At 47.6% G+C, this 22,227-nt stretch overlaps 1 protein-coding gene across 1 annotated transcript in view; it reads right to left on the bottom strand.

Annotated features, from left to right (window-relative positions):
- Positions 1 to 22,227, bottom strand: part of RHOT2 (ras homolog family member T2) — a 72,265-nt gene that overhangs the window by 45,755 nt on the left and 4,283 nt on the right. The window contains exons 2-4 of the mRNA XM_077449539.1: positions 6,319 to 6,377; positions 3,517 to 3,598; positions 1,597 to 1,640 (exon numbers count right to left, since the gene is read on the bottom strand). Of these exons, the coding sequence (XP_077305665.1) occupies positions 1,597 to 1,640; positions 3,517 to 3,598; positions 6,319 to 6,377 (185 nt within the window). The remainder of the gene's footprint in view (positions 1 to 1,596; positions 1,641 to 3,516; positions 3,599 to 6,318; positions 6,378 to 22,227) is intronic.

The following is a 22,227-nucleotide window of genomic DNA, read 5'->3' as shown; positions in this document are numbered from 1 at the left end:
TTTTCCGTTTCTTGTTCCTTTCTTCCCCTTGTTCTTTTCTTCTTCTTCTCCTGGAGATGTTGACTCGACGAGCTCTCCGGCCGGAATGCCAGAGCCGCGCTGTGCGGTCACTTATATAGTGACAATGGGGCGGTGTCACATGGTATATGTCACATGGGTTGGTCACATGGGTTGATGTCACATGGGGACTATGACATCGTAAGGGGGGCGGGGTCACCATGTGACCAACCCATGTGACATATACCATGTGACACCGCCCCATTGTCACTATATAAGTGGCAGCGGAGCGTGTCCCTGGCATTCCGGCCGGAGAGCTCGTCGAGTCAACATCTCCAGGAGAAGAAGAAGAAGAAGAACAAGAAGAAGAACAAGAACGGAAGGCGGCGGCGGCGGCGGCGACGACAGCGGCGACAGAAGACCGGGCCACCGCCTGTAAAAGAGCTACAAGAAGGCGCGGTGGCCCGGCAGAAGAACCGAAGGCGGCGACAGAAGAACGGAAGGCAGCGGCGACAGAAGACCGGGCCACCGCCTGTAAAAGAGCTACAAGAAGGCGCGGTGGCCCGGCAGAAGAACCGAAGAGGGGGACAAGACCCCCGAAGTCGGGAGAAGAGGCCGGCGGCGGGGAGGAAGAAAGCCGGACTCCTCCGCTAGTAAAAGAGCTACACACAGATAGCGGAGGAGTCCGGCGAGAAGACCCCCGAAGACGGAAGACCCCCGGAGCTGTGCAATAAAATATTTTTTCCCTGTGTTGTGTTTTTTTTTGTACTTTATTTCACAGGTGAATGGGTAGGGGTACATTGTACCCCATACTCATTCACATAGGGTGGGGGGCCGGTATCCGGGGGCCCCCTTCTTAAAGGGGGCTCCCGGATTCCGATAAGCCCCCCGCCCGCAGACCCCGACAACCAACGGCCAGGGTTGTCGGGAAGAGGCCCTTGTCCTCATCAACATGGGGACAAGGTGCTTTGGGGTGGGGGGGCCGCGCGGCCCCCCCTTCCCCAAGGCACCCCCCCATGTTGAGGGCACGCGGCCTGGTACGGCTCAGGAGGGGGGGCGCGCTCGCTCGCCCCCCTTTCCTGGCCGGCCGGGTAGCGTGCTCGGACAAGGGTCTGGTGTGGACTTTGGGGGAACCCCCACGCCGATTTTTTTCGGCGTTGGGGTTCCCCTTTAAGCCCATTCCAGGCGGCGGAGCCCGCGACGTCTCCTTCGCGGGCCCCGCCTACCTGTACACGCGCTCGAAATGGGCGGATTTGCCTCCTCCTTACGTGGGCGAGTCCGTTCATTTCAAAAGTTGAGCGAACTGTTTGCCCAACCTTGTTCGTCAAACAGTCCGCTCGTGTGTGGGCAAGTCCGCTCATGCAAATTTTGAGCGGACTGTTTGCCGAAACTGTTTGACGAACAAGGTTGGGCAAACAGTCCGTGCGTGTGTACGCGGCCTTACATACTCAGGCTGTGCCCAATTCCGTCAGCCTACTTACCAAGCCAGGAGATTCTCCCAGCAGGTGAATATGAACACTGCATTCATAAAAAACAGAAAAAAAAAAACAGAAAAAAACACCTTGACTTGTTATTAAAACCGGAGTACATTTTACTCACCTTTGAAATCTCCCCCCTGAGCTCATCTTCTGTCTGTTCCATTTCTACAGTCACAGGGAGAAGACAGTTAGCAACATCCATAAAAACAAATAACAAGATACAAAAATCAGCCAACCTACATTCACACTAGCTGCATACTAAAACAATTGATTTTAGCATGTTAGCTAGTGTCTGCTGTGTGATGACGGTGGAAGGCATCGCTTTGCATTTTTAGAACGCAATGTACAGTTTAACTATTTTTTTTTAACCTTCATGGAAATGACATTAAATTGTCTATCTACTGCAATGGAGAGACAGTGCAGTTACGGGTCAGGTGAGCTCCGGTGCATTTCCGGAAAAATGTCTGCATGTTTTTGCCAAGCACTGATATCCACCTGATGAGTGTTGTAGTGTGAACAAAGTACACAGAAAATAGCTGTTTTCTATGTGCCCTTGTGGTTGCTGGGATTGATTCCATATGGAAAAATGCCAGCCACCACACATACAAAGCATTCTCTAATTGGACCAAGTAAGAAATTGGGATGTCACGGTCCTCTTATCCACTGAGAAAGATGCAAAGCATTCTCTGAATGAGAGCTGTGATGAGTGAGCGACCCCCTGTGGTTACTATGCAGAAGGCCAGCCGCTCATCACAGCACCCAGAAAGCGGCTACTACAGTGATTTACAGCTTCCACACAAGCAGATCAGGTATCACATACGCATACTTACATTGTACCAAGCTGGCCCAACAGTATGCCAAATATATCATCCCTGGATCAAAGCTTTAGTTGTGCCTAATCCGTACTTTGACCAAAACAAAAATTGGGGTTGATTTTCTAAAGGCAAATAGACTGTGCACTTCGCAAACTGCAGTTGCTCCAGAGCTTAGTAAACGAGGCAAAGGTTCGCTTTGCAAAGAATACCCAATGACATGCAAGGAAAATAAAAAAAACTGCATTTTTGCTTGCACATGATTGGATGATGGAAGTCAGCAGAGCTTCTGCTCATTTACTAAGCTCTGGAGCAACTGCACTTGCATATTGCAACTGCACTTTGCAAAGTCTATTTGCCTTTAGTAAAGCAACCCCATTGTGTCTTTAAATTCCTCATCATTTCCCTGTGCCTTAACCGTCCACATTGTACTGCTGTAGGCAGCGATGTACTGGTAAGTCGCTGCCTAGATTCTTGTTTACAGCATACGCATGCGCGCCCCCCCTTCTCGGTTCCCACTGTGATTGTACACAGTGGGAGCCTGTCAGTAAGTCCCAGCCAATAATTTTCACCCAGGACCTGCTAATAAGCTGTGTACATTCACAGCTGAGTGCTCTGTGATGGCATTCAACACAGAGCTCTTACACGGGGAGCGAATGTCAGTTTCTTATCCCTGCAGCGCAGGGATAAGAAACTGAGAGATCCATTAGTAAAAAGCAGCACACTATACATAGTTAGGCACATATTTAACCCCTTGATCATCCCAGATGTTAACCTTCTGGAGTTGAAATGGTTAAGCTTGTATATGTGAGGTGTGAGACTTCAGAAAGTGCTGTCTCTGACCGCTAGTCTCAAGAGATGCAGAGTAAGATTTGGTGATGTTACTATTTTCTGATCACTGTTCTCTTTGCTGGAGAGGAAGCTATACCTGAAAACCTGCAGTGCAAGGAGCTCCCTACTTCTGCTGAATCGGTTCTGTAGCTCAATTTCTATATTTAATATAGCTTCTTGAATATTCTCCGACCAGTCATCAGAGGGGTAACTCTGACATGAGGAAGCAAAGTCCTGCCCCTACCAGGACGACAACCTTCACACAGAGACTCCATGCAGAACAAGGAATGGTGTGTATGCCATGGTGAAAGATCAGCTGCAGGAGACCACAGGCCATATTGATGGCTAGTCCGTTACCCACTGCTTTTAGTTTTCACTTGCAGTTTTTTAATCAATACCTGAAAAATCCACAATGTGTGTTGGCACTTTTTCTGGGGTGACATCAGCTGGTATGGTGATTTCCTCCGCTCGAGCTGGAACCTACAATACATATTTAATAATTTCTAATTACATGAGACCCAGCTGGCACCAAATGAAATAAATGGGAAAGACAACAAAGCCAACATCCAAAACAAGGTTACCGTATATACTCGAGTATAAGCCGAGATTTTCAGCCTCTTTTTTGAGGCTGAAAGTGCCCCCTCGGCTTATACTCGAGTCACCGCTGTCTGACTGCTCGATCAGCGTATCGAGCAGACAGACGGCGGACATTAAAATTCAAAAGCCGCGCCTCCTTCTCCGCCTCCGCCTGTGATAGGCGGAACACTGAATTTCCCAGCAGTCAGTGTTCCGCCTATCACGGACATCCGTTCATTCTCATACTACGGACGAGTATGAGAGGATGTCCGTGATAGGCGGAACACAGGCTGCTGGGAAATTGAGTGTTCCGCCTATCACAGGCGGAGGCGGAGGCGCGGCTTTTGAATTGTAGAATGGCCGCCGAGAAGAGCGGCGATCCTGGAGCGGCGATCCATCGGCACGACACGGGACGGAGGAGGCACGGGACGGAGGAGGCTCGGGACGACGGCGGCTCGGGACGGAGGCTTGGGACACAGGTAGGCTGGACACACACACAAGGCTGCACGGACACACACACACACACACACACACACGGATGGATGGATACACACACACACACACACACACACAGGGATGGATGGATGGATGGATGGATGGATACACACACACACACACACACACAGGGATGGATGGATGGATGAATACACACACACACACAGGGATGGATGGATGGATGGATACACACACAGGGATGGATGGACGGACACACACACAGGGATGGATGGATGGATGGATGGACACACACACAGGGATGGATGGACGGACACACACACAGGGATGGACGGACACACAGGGATGGACAGCCATGTCTCACCCTCGGCTTATACACGAGTCAATAAGTTTTCCAGTTTTTTGGGGGTAAATTGGGGGCCTCGGCTTATATTCGGGTCGGCCTATACCCGAGTATATACGGTATTTCTAAATAAATAAAAAAAAGATAAAAAGCACACGCAGAACGAATAAAGTGTGTTTTATGTATGCATTTGCTGCTTGCTCAGAATCCCATAGTAACGTGGCATTCATTTTCTTTTTTGCATGCCAGTGATCATTTAGAGTTGAAGGGGTTTTTGGGGGTTCTTACTTTGCCCAGGTTTGGACCAATGTAGATACACTGTATCACCGAAAGTATTGGGACACCTGCTTTTACATGCACATGAATTTTCATGGCATCCCAGTCTTAGTCCGTAGGGTTCAATATTGAGTTGGCCCACCCTTTGCGGCTATAACAGCTTCAACTCTTCTGGGAAGGCTGTCCACAAGGTTTAGGAGTGTGTCTATGGGAATGTTTGACCATTCTTCCAGAAGGGCATTTGTGAGGTCAGGCACTGATGTTGGACAAGAAGGCCTGCTTCATAGTCTCCTCTCTAATTTATCCCAAAGATGTTCTATGGGTGTGAGGTCAGGACTCTGCAGGTCAGTCAAGTTCCACCACCCCAAACTCGCTCATCCATGTCTTTATGGACCTTGCTTTGTGCACTGGTGCTCAGTCATGTTGGAAAAGGAAAGGGCCATCCCCAAACTGTTCCCACAAAGTTGGGAGCATGAAATTGTCCAAAATTTCTTGGTATGCTGACAACTTAAGAGTTCTCTTCACTGGAACTAAGGGGCCAAGCCAAACCCCTGAAAAACAACCCCACACCATAATCCCCCCTCCACCAAATGATTTGGACCAGTGCACAAAGCAAGGTCCAAAAAGACATGGATGAGTGAGTTTGGGGTAGAGGAACTTGACTCTTCTGCAAAGAGTCCTGACCTCAACCCAATAGAACACCTTTGGGATGAATTCAAGTGGAGACTGAGCCAGGCCATCTCATCCAACATCAGTGCCTGACCTCACAAAATGCCCTTCTGGAAGAATGGTCAAACATTCCCATAGACACACTCCTAAACCTTGTGGACAGCCTTCCCAGAAGAGTTGAAGCTGTTATAGCTGCAAAGGGCGGAGCCAACTCATTATTGAACCCTATGGACTAAGACTGAATTAAAGTTCATGTGTGTGTAAAGGCAAGCGTCCCAATACTTTTGGTAATATAGTGTACGTCTCCTGGTGTCTGGAGACACAGCAGATTAGGTCGTAGATGTACACCAGCCCCAACCCATCTGTAGCTGTTCTCTCTTCTCTCCCCCAACATTCATAGGATAGAGGCAGCACCAGGGACCATTGCCTCCTGCTGCTGTCAATAAAATCCTGTGGGCAGAGAGTGGGGGTGGGGCTGAGCCATGCTGTGTATGTCAATGGATGCGCACTTTGGCTCAGGACCAAGCCCACAGGTGCGCCCCCATAGGAAATATCTTCAAATTGTAGCACACAAAGAAAACGAGGAGCTGAGAGCGCTATCAGGGCACCCTGGAAAAGGAGGTTCGGGGCCACTCTGTGCAATATCATTACACAGAGCAGGTAAGTATATAATGTTTATTTTGTTTTTAAAAAAACAAAAATTTACTTTACAACTGCTTTAATTAAATGGGCTTAACAAGACTAATATGAATTGGCAAAAAGCCTCCCTTTCCTTGTTATTCTAGAAGAAATAGGTCAGATACGCGGTGTACACAGCCCGCTGGCAGCCAGGCAATTCCCAGAATCCTCAGCAAAAGGCAAACATGAAGTGCAAAGCACCAACCTCGTCAGGGAATTCCTCTCCCACCAGAGCCATAATCAGAGACGTCTTCCCCACTTGGGCTGCAAAAAGAAAGAGAAGATTAATACAGAGCAAGATATAAAACTGCAGCTCGTGTGTTTTCTCCGCGTTATGGAGAAGACTTCTCTTATATACCGGACTCTCCAGGGATAGGAACATTTCCGATTGAAGAGGAGCTTCCAGGTACAGCAAGCAGTATTTATCAACCCTACGGAGCAATACGGAGGTCATGTAGAAGGGCGCTGGAGAATGCAGCCCGACAAAGGTGGACAGGACACAAGTATCCTGAAGTGTCTGCTTATGTAATGTCTGCGCTGCTTGACAGGATGCAAAGGACCGTTCTGACGGCTGTACAGAGCCTTCGGTGGTTCGACACCCTTACATATACCCAGTGAAGTGACTGGCCTCGAGTGGTACACAGAGATATAACAAATCCTCATACATAAGTTGTACCTGTTTATCTGAATCTTCTCTACAGCTGTTCAAAATCCAGAATTTATATAACTTTTCTGAGCTGTCAGAAAGCAGGGGGCAGAGAGTCAAAATTATACACTACAGAGCTTAGTGAGAACTCAGAGCTGATTGGAGGGAAGGGGAAACTCCCCACCATCCAAAATCAAACACAGAGCTGAGGTCGTCCCTCCTGTCCCCTTTTTTTCTCTTGGTGTCAGGAAAACTTGTCAGGAGTAACTCACTATAGAGAAGCCCTCAAAATTTCCACTCGCCTACTGGCTTAGTGGAAAATGATTGATTGCTGGCGAGTGTGGGGCGAGTGTGGGGTTGCCCCGCCAGAAGGCGGGGTTGAATGGGAGTCCCAGTGATTGCCCAGGGGAAGAGAGCCAGCCGGATCATCACAGAGCGGGGAACATGGCTGCTTTCATTTGAATTGCCGAGTGTTCCCTGCGCTCGCTGTCACATACAGCCCGGTTCCTGGTCCGGGTACTTAGACAGAACACCGGTCCAATGCCAGGACATGTGACATATTTTAAAGTACCCGTGCCAGGAGGCGTGGCTGCATGCAACAGCGAACGCGGGGAACACTGCAATTCATATAAAAGCTGTTACAGAGATGTTCCCTGCCCTGTGATGATCCGACCAGCAATCCTCTTCCTCTCTCTGCCCCTGCACAGGTAAGGCGGCAGTGACGGACACAGGTGAGGCGGCAGTGACGGACACAGGTGAGGCGGCAACACAGGTGAGGCGGCAACACAGGTGAGGCGGCAGCGACGGACACAGGTGAGGCGGCACTGATAAAGTTGTTAATATTTAATTTTTGGAACTTAATTCTGCATAAAACATTTAAGTGTCATTTCATGAGCTAATTTACGAGGGCGTGTTTAGGGTCAGGGCAGGGTAGAGGTTGGGTGGGGCAACCGGTGGCAGGTAATCCTTAGACCCCTTTCACACCACACTGCCCATAGCACGGGCGATAAGATGCCGCTATTTTTAGCGGCGTTTTACCGCCGGATTTGCGGGCATTTCGGCCACTAGCGGGGCGCTTTTACCCCCCCCGCTAGCGGCCGAGAAAGGGTTAAAACCGCCAGCAATACGCCGCAATATTGATTTCAATAGGGAGCAGTGGTGGAGGAGCGTTAAACACACCGCTCCAAAGAAGCTGCTGGCAGGACTTTTCCCTGACGTCCTGCCAGCGCACCGCTGTAGTGTGAAAGCCCTCGGGCTTTCACACTACAAACAATAGTGCAGCGTTTTAGGGCGGATTGCATGCGCTATTTCTAACGTCTGCAAAACGCCCTGGTGTGAAAGGGGTCTTAAGGCCTGGCTAGTAGCTCAGGACTTGAAATTTTGAGCCCTGCTATAGAAGTATACGCTTTGTTCCTATTTAATGTCTGAGGTTTACAACCACTTTAGGCTGGCTATACCCTCATAAATTTCCCCATCTATGCTAAACCACACATTTGGAAGATTCCCCACTGCCAGCTATTATATTCCGACAGCTGGAAGCCGTAGCGGTCTGAATACCCAAACAGTGATTGCATCCGACTCCCTGCAGTCACTGTTCAGCTGATATTTTTCAAACCAGATGTTTTGATTTTTCTGTTCCAATATGTGTTTATTGAAGTTAGTTCAAAAACCAGTTACATGCAGTGAGGGAAAAAAGTATGTGATTCCCTGCTGATTTTATAAGTTTACCCACTGACATAGAATCAGTCTATAATTTTAAATGATGGGTTTATTTTAACAGTGAGAGACAAAACAACAAATATATCCAGGAAAAAGGCATTTCAAAAAAGTTATAAATTGATTTTCATTTTAATGAGTGGTGGCAAACCCCTTGTTGGTAATCACAGAGGTCAGACCACCAGGTTTGCACAAATCTCAGGAGGGATTTTGTCCCAAATCCTCTTTGCAGATCCTCTCCCAGTCATTAAGGGTTCCAGGCTGACATTTGGCTGCCTCCACATATTTTCTATAAGATTAAGGCCTGGAGAAAGATCGGCCTCTCCAGGACCTTAATGTGCTTCTTCTTGAGCCACCTCTTTTGTTGCCTTGGCCGTGAGTTTTGAGTCATTGTCATGCTGGAATACCCATCCACGACCCATTTTCAATGCCCTGGCTGAGGGAAGGAGGTTCTCACCCAAGATTTGATGGTACATGGCCCCGTCCATCGTCCCTTTAATGTGGTGAAGTTGTCCTATCCCAAAACACCCCCAGAGCATAATGTTTCCACCTCCATATTTGATGGTGGGGATGGTGTTCTTGGGGTCATAGGCAGCATTCCTCCTCCTCCAAACACGACAAATTGAGTTGATGCCAGAGAGCTCGATTTTCGTATCATCTGACCACAACACCTTCACCCAGTTCTCCTCTGATTCATTCAGATGTTTATAGCAAACTTTTTTTTAGCAAACGTCAGACAGTCCTGTACATGTGCTTTCTTGAGCAGGGGGACGTTGTGGGCACTGCAGGATTTCAGCCCTTCATGGCGTAGTGTGTTACCAATTGTTTTCTTGCCGACTATGGTACCAGCTGCCTTGAGATCATTGACAAGATTCTCCGGTGTAGTTCTGGGCTGATTCCTCACCGTTCTCATGATCATTGAAACTCCACGAGGTGAGATCTTGCATGGAGCCCCAGACCGAGCGACAGTGACAGTTATTTTGTGTTTCTTACATTTATGAATGATCGCACCAACTGTTGTCACCCTCTCGCCAAGCTGCTTGGCGATGGTCTTGTAGCCCATTCCAGTCTTGTGTAGGTCTACAATCTTGTCCCTGACATCTTTGGACAGCTCTTTGGTCTTGGACGTGATGGAGAGATTGGAATCTGATTGATTGCTGCTGTGGACAGGTGTCTCTTATACAGGTAACAAGCTGAGATTAGGAGCACTCCCTTCCTGTATAGATGACACCTGAGAGCCAGAAATCTTGCTGATTGATAGGGGGTCAAATACTTATTTCACTCATTAAAATGATAATTTATAACTTTATGAAAAACGTATGTATGGTCCAACATCAAGAAACTGGCCGCTCAGGACCAATTACGTATACTGGGCACCCTTACAAAGTAGGCTCATGGATACCAGTTCCCAGGTAAGGAACATAATATACAATAGAATGCATCTCCCAAAGGTGCCTATGACATTTTAGACTCACACGTGGTTATAAGGAATGCATAAAAGCATACCGAGAGTAATAGTAACCAATAAAAAAATATGTGCCAACTGCAAGAAAAAAATTGTGCAAAAAAATAAATCTTTTGTTTCTTTTCTTTTTCTCTCCTCTCGAGAGAAAAAGAAAAGAAACAAAAGAGAAAAACAAAAAAAAAAGAAAAAAACTTTTTTGGCAAAGGTAAAAACAAAGAAGGGGAAAGGGAAGGGTATAGGTCGCAGTTGATTCCGGATAAGCCCCCATCCGGAGGAGACCCCTCAGTCGTAAGTACAAGTCTAGCAGACTAAAAAGACCAGATTGAGTCTTCAAGGTCTCCCCCTAAAATATAGATATCTAAGAGTACCATATATATATTTTTTTGGAAAATTTTAAGTTTATCATGTCGAATAGCTGTCAGTTTCTTACTGAATAAGTACCATGCTATTTTTTGTTTTGCTTGCACACTCATTAGAACCCCAGATTTCCATATCCTCCCTAGGAGTTTGCCTGACGGCAGTAAAAATAAACAATATTGATTTTAAATTGGTGAGACGTGCAAGAGGAGGGTTTGAGGTTGAAAAGGAACACATAAGGGGTTTTTAGGGATACTCTCCCCCCCCCCACAAGACTGTAAGGAATAGTTGGCACAAGTTTGCTGCTTTAATTTTCCATTTGACGTTTGTCAAGCCAGGTGTTGCCAACAGGACCAGCTACGGCTCCAATTGGAATTGGCCACAATGCAAGCCATGTATGACCAGCTTTACTTGCTTCAACAGAACCTGGAACAGGCTTTGAATTCCCATTAAGCCAGCCATAGGCAGCTCAAAATTTGGCCGATTCCTTTGAATCAGCTGAAATTCTAGCTGTGGTTGGCCCCGTCAACACCAACCAGCAGGACAAACATTGAAGGAAATTTTTTGTGCTGCAACCAATTGTATGCAGTCACTGTTCAGGTATTCAGGCAGCCGCTGACAGCAATAGCCAACAGGGGAGATTAGTAAGATTACTCTATCCATCCTATTTCTTGTGGATGGAGGAATCTATTAGATTTCAGACTCAATGAGAGAAATCCATGGAAGTATAGCTAGCTAAACCTAAAAGCCTCTAGACATAGAAAACAAATTCGCCCATGGGACTTTAAATGAGTTGGTCATATAGGTCATCTCAAATAGGTGTAAAAAATATTTTTATTCAAATACCAAGAAAAACATGGTTGAATGCACATAAACATAGTAGCATCATCAGGCATGATTTAACCAATGACATGTTATTTACAGTAGTAAAATAGATCGTATACATATACAACATAATACTCGACGCGTTTTGCAAGCTCGGCTCGCTTCCTCAGGAGTTGTTGTATATGCAGGGTATCTAAAAAATATATAGTAAGTAGCAGTAAGATATAACATTCAATGGTAATTTTGGTTAAAAAGAAAGCATGTGGGTCACTTTAAGAGTGTCCGGGCGGGGCGTGGTCGGATGTGGGAGTGAGTGAGTGAGAGAGTGTGAACGCTGGACGCCCGCTCCTAGCCTCCCCTTGCTCTCCCTCCATGCAAGTGAATCTCCCCGCTGGTGGAGGTGGCGTTTAGCCTGGGTTCCTACCTGGATTCTGTGCGTGACGTGGCGGCCCCGGTCGCCTTGCTCCGGAGCTCGTCGTGCACTGCCGGGCGGTGCTTGGCGGTGGGTCTCGCGGGAGCTCGTGCCGGCGTGGCTCCAGCGTCATCAGAGGCGTGTCATCGGGAGCGAGCCGAGCCGAGGGAGCCTGCGGGAGCCCGAAGGAACTCTTCCAGCTGACCCGGGACGCGCTGAGAGCAGTGACAGTAGCCTGCATTAAGAAGACCCAGGCGGCGGCCCGCAGCAATCCACGAAGAAGAAGCCTATGGCATCTACCTAGGCTAACGGTAAAGCGGTAGCGAGCGGTGGGGTGAGAGGCAAGCAAGGAGGAGGGTGCAGTATCTGGGAATGCCCATACGAACATTCAAATACATTTGCCTAGTTTTACTACACACTAAGCCTGCTTGCTGGATGATATAGGCTGCCAAGCTCTTGGAGCCTCCGGGACTTACTGAAACGGCTGTCTCCCCTTCCCTTTTTTTTTTTGGTATTGCTGTTTCTATAGCATGATGAACCCTGTTAAACTATCTATGCAAATTCAATATAGCACTTAGAGGCAGGCAAACTGCTGGGGGAATAGTCTCTTGAGTCCATGCCCAGCCTGCACGGTTACCTTGCTGCCCCCTTGGCTTGGGGCCACCGCACCACTTCTTTTGCTCCACCGTATGGACTTGTATCACGCTGCTAAAACTAAGTTTCTTGGGGGGCGACTTTATCGTAATTTCTCAACACCACTATTATTGGCCGCTTTTCTACCATGCTTAGTAAGCGGGCCAACGAGGATGGGATGATTGGTGAGGGGAACCAAAAAACCCGGGCTGTTAAAGAGAAAGCAAATCAGGCATCGGCTACTGCGGTAGCAAAACTGGAACGCTTTGCCCATGCAACTTCCCCTACCAGAAAAGGGCCCCCTCAGCCAGCAGGGCAAACAAAGACACAGGGGGGTACTACGGAAAGGAGAAGTATCACTCAACTAGCATCTAATCCAGGTCGATCCCCTAGTGGCAGCAAGATGCATGATGCAGTTACAGCAGCAAGCAAGATAGCACACAATATAGTAGCTCCGGTGGAATCCCCTCCATTAGAGGGTGATGAACCCACACTGCGCGATATATTGAAGGCAGTTAATGAATGCAAAGCGTCTATAGGCGGCCTCGATAACCAGCTAGCCAGTATTAAAACTGAACTGCACTCTATGGGCCAACTACTGAGCAACACAGTAGCAAGAACTACGATCCTGGAAGGGAGATTAAGCACGATCGAGGATGATTTTTCTCCACTACAGCAAAAAATAAATGTGCTATTGAAACAATCAGCCATACAGTCAGCAAAACTAGATGCCCTGGAAAATAGCAACCGTAGGAATAATATTCGCCTGATTGGCCTCCCAGAGGGAAGCGAGGGGTCTAACCCCATAGATTTTCTGGCAAATTGGTTCAGGGAACTTATGGGTAACACCCCCTTTACCACTCTCTTTGCTATTGAAAGGGCCCATAGAGTCCCCGCAGGCCCGCATCTATCAGAAGGCCGCACCAGGCCTCTGATATTGAGACTCGTGAATTATAATGATCGCACCATTTTGCTACGCAGGACCAGGGAGCTGAACGATGTTTTTTACAAAGGATCCAGGGTCTCATTCTACCCAGACTTCTCGCCAGACCTACAGAAACGGAGAGCTGAGTTTATCCCCATCAAGCGAACCCTCCGTCAATATAAGTTAAATTATGCACTGTTGTATCCTGCCCGGTTACGAATAACCGCTTTGGGCTCAACTTCTTTCTTTGACACCTCAGGAGAAGTGGAAAGGTGGCTGGAGGAACATAAAAGTGATTTTTAGCCATTCTGCAACCACTAGGACTGGCTAACAGGGCTGGCTCCCTGGGAGCCTTTTTTTTTGTTTATTTTTTTTTTTTTTTTTTCCTCTTCCTCCTTTTTTTTTTTTTTTTTTTTTTTGGTATAAAACCTGCACGAGCAACAATTCTAGAGATGTAGAATACTTATTATGTTAGCTAGATTTAGTTTGAGGTATGGGATTATAATGTCTTTTAGCACTAATTCGCACTTTTTAGAAAGGAGGGGTGAGTAAGGGTGTTAGCATAAATGTTGGTATAAATCGCACAATACAATGCAAATATCACTATATACTTCACATAAGTCTTGGAGGGGGCGTCATTGAACACCCCCCCCCCTGTTTTTTTGGGATGCAAGAGCGCACTGTTTAATTCTATATAATATCTGCACTTGAAATAACTTTGTTGAGCAGTATGGGGGAATTTTTATCATGATAGTATGTGGTATGTTCTATAAGATCACTGATTAGCATGGGGGGGTGAGAAAGGGAGAAAGGGAGAAAGGGAGATGGCAGGTATGTTGCAACATAGTGTAAACACTATTAGTAACGCTTAATGGTTAAGCATCGAGGATGTTTCATCGAACGTGCCCTGCCGCTTCCCCTTCCCCCCCCCCCCCCTTTTTTTTTTCCCATTTCCTTTTCTTTTCTTTCTTTTTTTTTTTTTTTTTGCTAGCTTGAGCCTAGGTTGCATTGGTAGCGGGGTACTGAGTGGGGTCGAGGTGAGACACTCCGGGGAGCCTAGGGCTCCCTGGGTTATTTGGGAGAGCGGGGGGAACGGAGTCGGGTGTCCAGGGTCCTGGGGAGTATGGAAAGTCGAGCCACAATAGCGTCCCCCAGGGGATACCCTGATGGGTGGGTGGGGGGGTGGGAGGAGGAGGGGGGGGGGAGGGGTTGCTCAGGAAGTTGGGGGGGGTGGGGGGATGGGAGGGGGGGGAGAATGGGTGGGTAGTAGGGTTAAGGGGAACACCTCGAGCGCGTATAGCCGATACAACGGAATTGGGGGGGGGGGAGGGACAGTGGGCCCGTCGTGGGAGGGCGGGCCCCCTCCTCTCCCTCCCCCCTGTCCCGTCCGGTTTGAGTACTAACAGCATATATGGGTAGTGTACACATCTTATCATGGAATGTGAGGGGGCTGGGAGACCCAAAAAAGAGGGCAGCAGTTTTTCTGGAAACAGGAAGGGGAGGTCCCGGCTTGCTTTTCCTTCAAGAGACACATCTAACCCCCAGTACAGCCCCATTGTTAAGGAACCGGAGGTTTTCGGCATACTACCACTCTTTTCATACAACATATTCAAGAGGGGTGAGTGTTCTTGTTAAAAGAGGCACGGACTTTCTGTGCAAAGAGTCCTCTATCGACAAAGAGGGAAGATTTGTTTTTTTGTTTGGTCTCCTGTCCGGGCGCCAATGCATCTTAGCCAATATCTATATACCCCCTCCCTTTAAACTGGAAGTAATGGTTAAATTGACGACGTTCTGTCTAGATAAACCAGATGTCCCATGTATAGTAGTAGGCGACTTCAACGAAACGCTGGACCCGCATATGGATAGATTTCCTGCTCCATTGGTGACCAAAATGGGGCGCTTGCAGGGCTTCATCTCCGAAATAGGTTTAAATGACTTATGGCGAACACGTCACCCTCAAGTAAGACAGTATTCTTGCTTCTCCAGCACTTATTGCACACTATCAAGAATTGATATGGTACTGGGCAATAAAGCAGCCGCGGAGGTGGTCCAGGAGATAGAATACGGAGTAAGGGGGGTGTCTGACCACTCCCCCCTGTCCATGATACTGTCTCTAGGTATTAGACCAGGTCCAAGAGAGTGGAGGATTAACCCGGGCTGGCTGGTATTAATGGGTCCCCCAAGCTCCCACCAGGATAACTTAGGGGAATTTCTTCAAATAAATAGGGGCTCTGCCCCTCCGGGTACGGTCTGGGACTCCTTAAAAGCCTACATTAGGGGCACATTAATACAACAAGTGGCAACTATTAAGAGGAAAGCTCGAGACCAGGACTTAGCAATGAGAAATAAGGTCGCCCAGGCAGAACAAGCATACATAGCAGCACCATCGACCGCAAGCCGGCGGGAATGGCTGGACAGCCAACAAGTCTATAAAATAGCCCTCCTAAAAAAAGCAGAGAACAGGCGGATTTTTCAGCGCCAGCATTACTTTGGCGAAGGAGAGAGAGTAGGTAGAACCCTTTCTCTCCTGGTTCAAACTAACAGTGCGCCAACAGTAGCCCAGGTAATCAAGTCTCCTGCAGGCGTTCTTGTCTCCAGCCCTTCCGCAATTATGAGGGTATTCCATGACTAATATAGAACTTTATATAAATCTGTCATCCAGGGACAAGGTAATTCGGCGACTGATTTTTTACTTCGGACAGCAATACCAACTTTATCAACGGATGATAAATTATCCCTTGAGCTACCACTTACGCTGGAAGAATTAAGGAATGCAGTAGCCGCAATGCCTAACGATAAATCCCCAGGGCCAGATGGCCTTCCAGTAGAAATCTATAAACGCTATGGGGAGGTCCTATTGCCGGAACTCCTCGTGATATTGAATCACGCATTGGAGACAGGGGAACTCCCCGACTCGATGCGTGAGGCTAATATTACTCTAATCTTGAAGGAGGGAAAGGACTCCCAGGAAGTTTCATCATATCGGCCGATATCCCTGCTATGTACGGATATTAAAATACTAGCCAAAGTACTAGCAATTCGGTTAAACACATACATTCACAAACTCATACACCCAGATCAGTCGGGTTTTATCCCGGGTAGGGCGACCAGCACTAATATTAGAAGAGTCTTCCTTAATGTCCAATTACCTAGAGATAATGAGGGGGTGGGGGCCATCCTAGCACTCGATGCCACTAAGGCCTTCGACAGCTTGGAATGGGGCTATCTGTGGAGGGTCCTAGAGAGGTTTGGATTTGGCCCCTTATTTACCCAGTGGATAAAATTAATGTATAACAAACCTAGGGCCAAAATCAAGTTGGGTACTGAAACCTCTGAATCATTCCAACTGGAAAGAGGTACAAGGCAGGGGTGCCCGCTCTCCCCCCTCCTCTTTGTATTGGCCATGGAGCCCCTTGCGGCCCTGGTAAGATCTTGCCCGGACATACAGGGTTTTCGGCGGGGTAGTTCCGAGGAAAAAATTGCCTTGTTCGCGGATGACCTCCTATTTTTTATCGGCGATGTGGATTCTACCCTGAATAGAGTGATCCATCTGATGGGCGAGTTCGGTCAACAATCGGGCTTAGAGATCAATTGGGGCAAATCAGCTCTTTTACCACTGCTCCGGCATGGGGAACACGGGGCCCCCTCAACGATAACAGGCCTGGAGTTGGTGACTAAGCTGAAGTACCTGGGCATCTGGATATCAGGGGACGTAAGTCAATATGCCAACGAGAATCTGGCACCATTATTGACGAAAATGAAGACGAAACTTAATAGTTGGTGTGGCCTCCCTCTCTCGGTGGCGGGCCGCTGCAGCCTAGTAAAAATGATTTGGCAACCCCAAATACTTTACATTCTACACAACTCTCCAATTTGGATCAACCAGAAATGGTTCCAAATCATGGACTCGCTCATTCGGCAATTAATTTGGAAAAAGGGGCATGCTCGGATAGGCTTGCATACGCTGCAGCTGCCCGTCGCGGAGGGAGGGTTGGCCATACCACACTTGGGTGCATACTTCCTGGCCGCCCAACTCCAGCACTTAACAGGGGCAGGACTTCAAGAGGGGGGGTCTATAGGTCATAAGTTGATGATGATGGGAGCACCCCATAAACTGGTCCCCGAAGCCCTGGAGGCTAATGCCCTTTTTTATAGCTGCCCCACTAATACTCTAATGAGGAAGGTATGGCAGCAAGCAAAGCGCAAGCTAGGATATGCGGGAATAACTACCTATACTCCTCTATGGTGTAATCGACATCTGTCTGAACTAAATAAGGTCGACAAAGCTCCGGAATGGGATAGCCAGGGGATTAATAGAATAGTACATCTTTATGAGGGGAACGTAATGAAATCTTTTGAAACTATCAGCCAGGAATTCAATGTCCCTAATAGGTCATTTTACAAATATCTGCAACTGAGACATGCAATCCAGGCCCAATATGGGTCACTCACTATCGAGCGAACTGAAATACCCCTGCTCCAGGCCCTTATAGATCATGGGCACGCAAAAGGCCAGATTTCGTGCCTATATATGAAGCTTAGAGGCAGTTTCCTGAAAGGTGAAGGCCCAGCCAAGAGTAGACAGGGTTGGATAGGGGATCTCGGCCCGATATCTCGGGAACAGTGGGCTAAAACGCTTGAACAGGGGCATTTGGCCTCTATATCTCCATCGCAGCGCGTGTCCCATCTGTTCCTCATATATCGGGCATATTACACCCCCCAGAAGTTATGGAAAATGGGGAGGAAACCTAGGGATGAATGTCCTAGATGTGGGGCACCGGGGGATCTCCTCCACATGGTGTGGAAATGCCCAAAGCTATATAGTTATTGGTTAGAAATAGTCATTAAAATAAATAGAGCCTTTAAGACCACCCTGAAACCTGAGGCCAGGGCCTGTTTACTGGGGATATTTGATGGGGTTAATATTCCTCTGCCAATCAAGCCATCTGTCCTGAAGTGCCTATATCAAGCTAGGCGACTGATAGCAATTAATTGGCAAGCTAGGAACCCCCCGGATACTGGACAATGGGTCAACGCAATTAACTCTCTAATATGGTGCGAGAGAGTAATGCTTATAAAGCTAAATAATTTAAGAAAATTCGAGATATTATGGCATCCTTGGCTGACGGATATGGGATTCCCCCTAGAGTGAGGTCAATATATGGATGGCCTAGTACCCGCCCGGCGGATGGCAGGGAGGATTCTCCTCCCCTCCTCCTTATGCGGAGCCCCCTCCTTTTTTCTTTTTTTTTTTTTTTTTTTTTTTCTTCTGGCCCGTACGGAGGTGGCTGTCTGGCTGTGACTGGGACGGTTGTTGCCGGCATTGCGCGCTCGAGGTGGGGTGGGTGGTAGGGAGGTTTGGGGGGGTAGGGGGGGGAAAGTGCATCAAGGGGTGGCATCGATGAGTAGGCGCTACATAACAGTTTCAGCGCACTAACCTGCCTGGCACGTTATTGGTATCTTCTTTTTCCTTCTCTATACAGTATAATATGGTTAGTTACGTATGGAAAATTTTCAATAAAACAGCAAATTGATCGCAGCAGGGTAAGAAAGGGGGATAGAGAAGGAGGGGGTAGGTTGGCGCTGGGCGGGGGGAGGGAGGCCTCGCCCCCCACCCCATAACACTACTCCTGGATGGAGTGTCTGGGTGTGGGGACGACGCCCCCTCCCCCCCCTTTTTCTTTCTTTGTCAACAATATATCTAACATTTAGGTTTAAGTGTGAATTATGCTATGTCAACGCCATTACTCAATCATATTTTGTCTTATGTCTTGGAATGTATTAGGCTACGCCACCCCGGTCTTGTAAATTATTTTTTTTGTATTGGTGAAAATATTAATAAAAATTAAATAAATTAAAAAAAAAAAGAAAGCATGTGGCCTCATAAGAGGCACTACATACTTACAATATGGACAATGAATCCAAGGCACCGATCCATATAGGCAGCCCAGATGTTTTTGGAACTACATTTCCCATTATGCTTACCTAGACGGCAGAGGGTATGAGCATCATGGGAAATGTAGTTCCAAAACATCTGGGGTGCCAAGATTCGCAATCACTGGTCTAGAACAATGTTCTGTGTATATCTGCTCTGTGAACTGATCATAAAACACGCAAAGTAACCACGGGGATTTTCCTTATCTTTTTCTGAAAACGCTAATCTGAAGACGGTCACACGTGGAAAGCATTGGTCACACAATTACAAAGCTTTAAAAGTCTTTCTTTACTCCCTGAACAGCTCCACTATGGAAATGTTGGCTGCAGCAGCATTCAGTAGGAGCTGACAAGATGAGGCAGCATTTAGCAGGTTTTGGGAGACTATATGGCAGACACTAAGGCCGGTGTTGTGTCGAATAATGTCTCCCCTCGGATAGTGTCCGCCCTGTACTGCGCTTGCGCAGTACGGAGGACAAGGAGACGCCAAAGCTCTCCGAAGATGAACGGCGCCTGCTCACTGAGTCCAGGTTCAAGCCCCACCATCCAAGTGGACATAGAGTTAGAATAAAAAATTGCAGAGCGAAGCGAGGCGGTGCTCGAAGCATGGCGAGTGAAGCAAGCCCGCAAGGGGCCCTGTTACTAAGTGCTACCGTATGTCCACTTGCATGGTGGGGCTTGAGCCTGGACTCAGGGCATAAGGTACTAGCAAGTGCGCAGGCGCTGTTCATCTTCGGAGACTTTTGGAGTCTCCTTGTCCTCCATACGGGGCGGACACTATCCGATGGGGGGACAGTTTTTGGCAGAACACCGGCCATAGGTGGCTCTGCAGGAACCAGCGGAATTTTGATCCATCTATGGACAGGCTGGTTGTACTGAAGTCAATTTAATGATCAACTTCAGTACAACCAGCCTGTTGGGGTCTTTTTTTTCACACACAATCACTGCTGCTGGCTATAGCTGCCAGCAGCGATCATTGTATTCTGATGCAGTTATTATATATATATATATATATATATATATATATATATATATATATATATATATATCTTTAGGGGATTGCGCCTCCCACTCACTATTTATACTACCCCCTTCTCAATAGAGTATGCTTAATAATACTTATATTCACTAAATAATCACTGTGCCCCCATATTATCCAAAATATATACAAGACATTAATTTATAATTGCAAAAAATATAGCATCCTTATTGTGCGATGTTTTAATTTGATTGCTCCAACTGTGCCGATCATCTTCTAATCAAAAGTCCACTGATTTTAGATTTTTCCATTAAAGTCAAAACGGTTTTACACTATATTGGTTCCATTTAATTTTGTATGAATACATGGACGTTGAGGAATTGCTAAGGGGAGGAATGCGTTGTGGATTGGTTATCCGTTGAATGAACCGAAGGCTTACTGAATGGGGACGTCTGGTGAGTGGCCATTCTGCTTGGCGACGGTGGCACAGTTTTGGTTATTTTAGTTGACACAAGTGGACTTTTGATTAGAAGATGATCGGTGATTAAGACGGCACAGTTGGAGCAATCGAATTAAAATATCGCACAATAAGGACGCTATATTTTTTGCAATTATAAATTAATGTCTTGTGTATATATTTTGGATAATATTGCGGCACAGTGATTATTTAGTGAATATAAGTATTATTAAGCATACTCTATTGAGAAGGGGGTAGTATAAATAGTGAGTGGGAGGCGTAATCCCCTAAAGATATACATATACATCATTCACTTACCCTGGTTTTTCTGGGGGGGGGGACTAAGACTGGGATTGCAGCGGACCCTCAAGCACAGCAAGGGGGAGGTTGAGCGCCGGTACAACTTGGTATTTTTGATGCAGTTATTCATGACAAAACGCGTAGGAAGGAGTCATGATATCATCGTGCATCGGGACGAAGCAACCATTTTGCTGGTTGGAAATGCTTGGTTATACATGACATGCGAATTGTTTTACATTGATGTGAGTGCAATATTTTTGAATCAATAAATTCTTGATGAAAAATACACTGCTATGCATCCTTCGCTTTTCCCTGTAAGCCCTTGTACACACGGTCGGACATTCCGACGGAAAATGTCTGATCGGACCGTGTTGTCGGAATAATCCGACCGTGTGTGGGCTTCATCTGACTTTTTCCGTCGGAACGTCCGACCAACAAAGTTGAGAGCTGGATATAAAAATTTTCCAACAACATGATCAGATCTGACTTTGCCCGATCGTTTGTAGAGAATTCCGATCGCACAAAGTGCCACACATGCTCAGATCAAATTCCTAGACCAAAGCTATTGGCTACTACAGGGCTCGACAAACCCCAGGTCGCCAATGCGAACCAGAAATCGCAACCTGGCGCCTAAGCTGCCACCAGCCCACTTACTATCGATGCCCCAGACATGCAGCAGCATTAACACTGACTGCCGTCCTCCTCCCTCCTCCACATTCAGCGGTGCCGCGCTACGTGTGTGAAACTGACAAGCAATGGAGAGAGGAGGATCTGTCAGATTTCAGCTTGATGTCGGGGTGGGCGGGACCCGGCAGCTATCAAACACCAGCCAATGGAATCTGGGCGGGGCCGCTATGTGTATGTGGCCCCGCCCCTTTTCTTAAGCAGCCCAATCGTTGGCCGGTGTTTGATAGCTGCTGAGTCCCACCCACCCCGACATCAAGCTCAAATTTGACATATCCGCCTCTTTGTTACTTGTCAGTTTCGCACCCCGGCCGGGTACCACCCATTCCGACATTAAGCTCAATTCTGACAGCTCCTCCTGCCACCGCCAATCAGTGCCACCTGCCACCACCAATCAGTGCCACCTGCCACCACCACCAACCAGTGCCACCTGCCACCACCAACCAGTGCCACCTACCAGTGCCTCCTGCCACTACCAACCAGTGCCACCATTAGTCAGTGCCACCTGCCAGTGCAGTGTCACCGCCAACCAGTGCCACCTGAAACCACCAACCAGTGCCACCTGCCAGTGCCACCGCCAATCAGTGCCAACTAGTGCCACTGCCAACCAGTGCCACCTGCCAAAACTAACCAGTGTCACCGCCAATCTGTGCCATCTGCCAGTGACAACTAGTGCCACCGCCAACCAGGGCCACCTGCCAGTTCCAAACCAGTGCCACCTGCCAATCAGTGCAACGTGCCAGTGCCAATAGTGCCACCTGCCAGTTCCAAACCAGTGTCA

This window comes from Lithobates pipiens, unplaced genomic scaffold (genome assembly GCF_037356315.1).
Source record: "Lithobates pipiens isolate NorthernLeopardFrog02 unplaced genomic scaffold, aLitPip1_a1.2 Scaffold_22, whole genome shotgun sequence".
Taxonomy (NCBI): domain Eukaryota; kingdom Metazoa; phylum Chordata; class Amphibia; order Anura; family Ranidae; genus Lithobates; species Lithobates pipiens.
The sequence above is the reverse complement of the archived record's forward strand: the minus strand, read 5'-3'. Positions and strand labels throughout refer to the sequence as shown.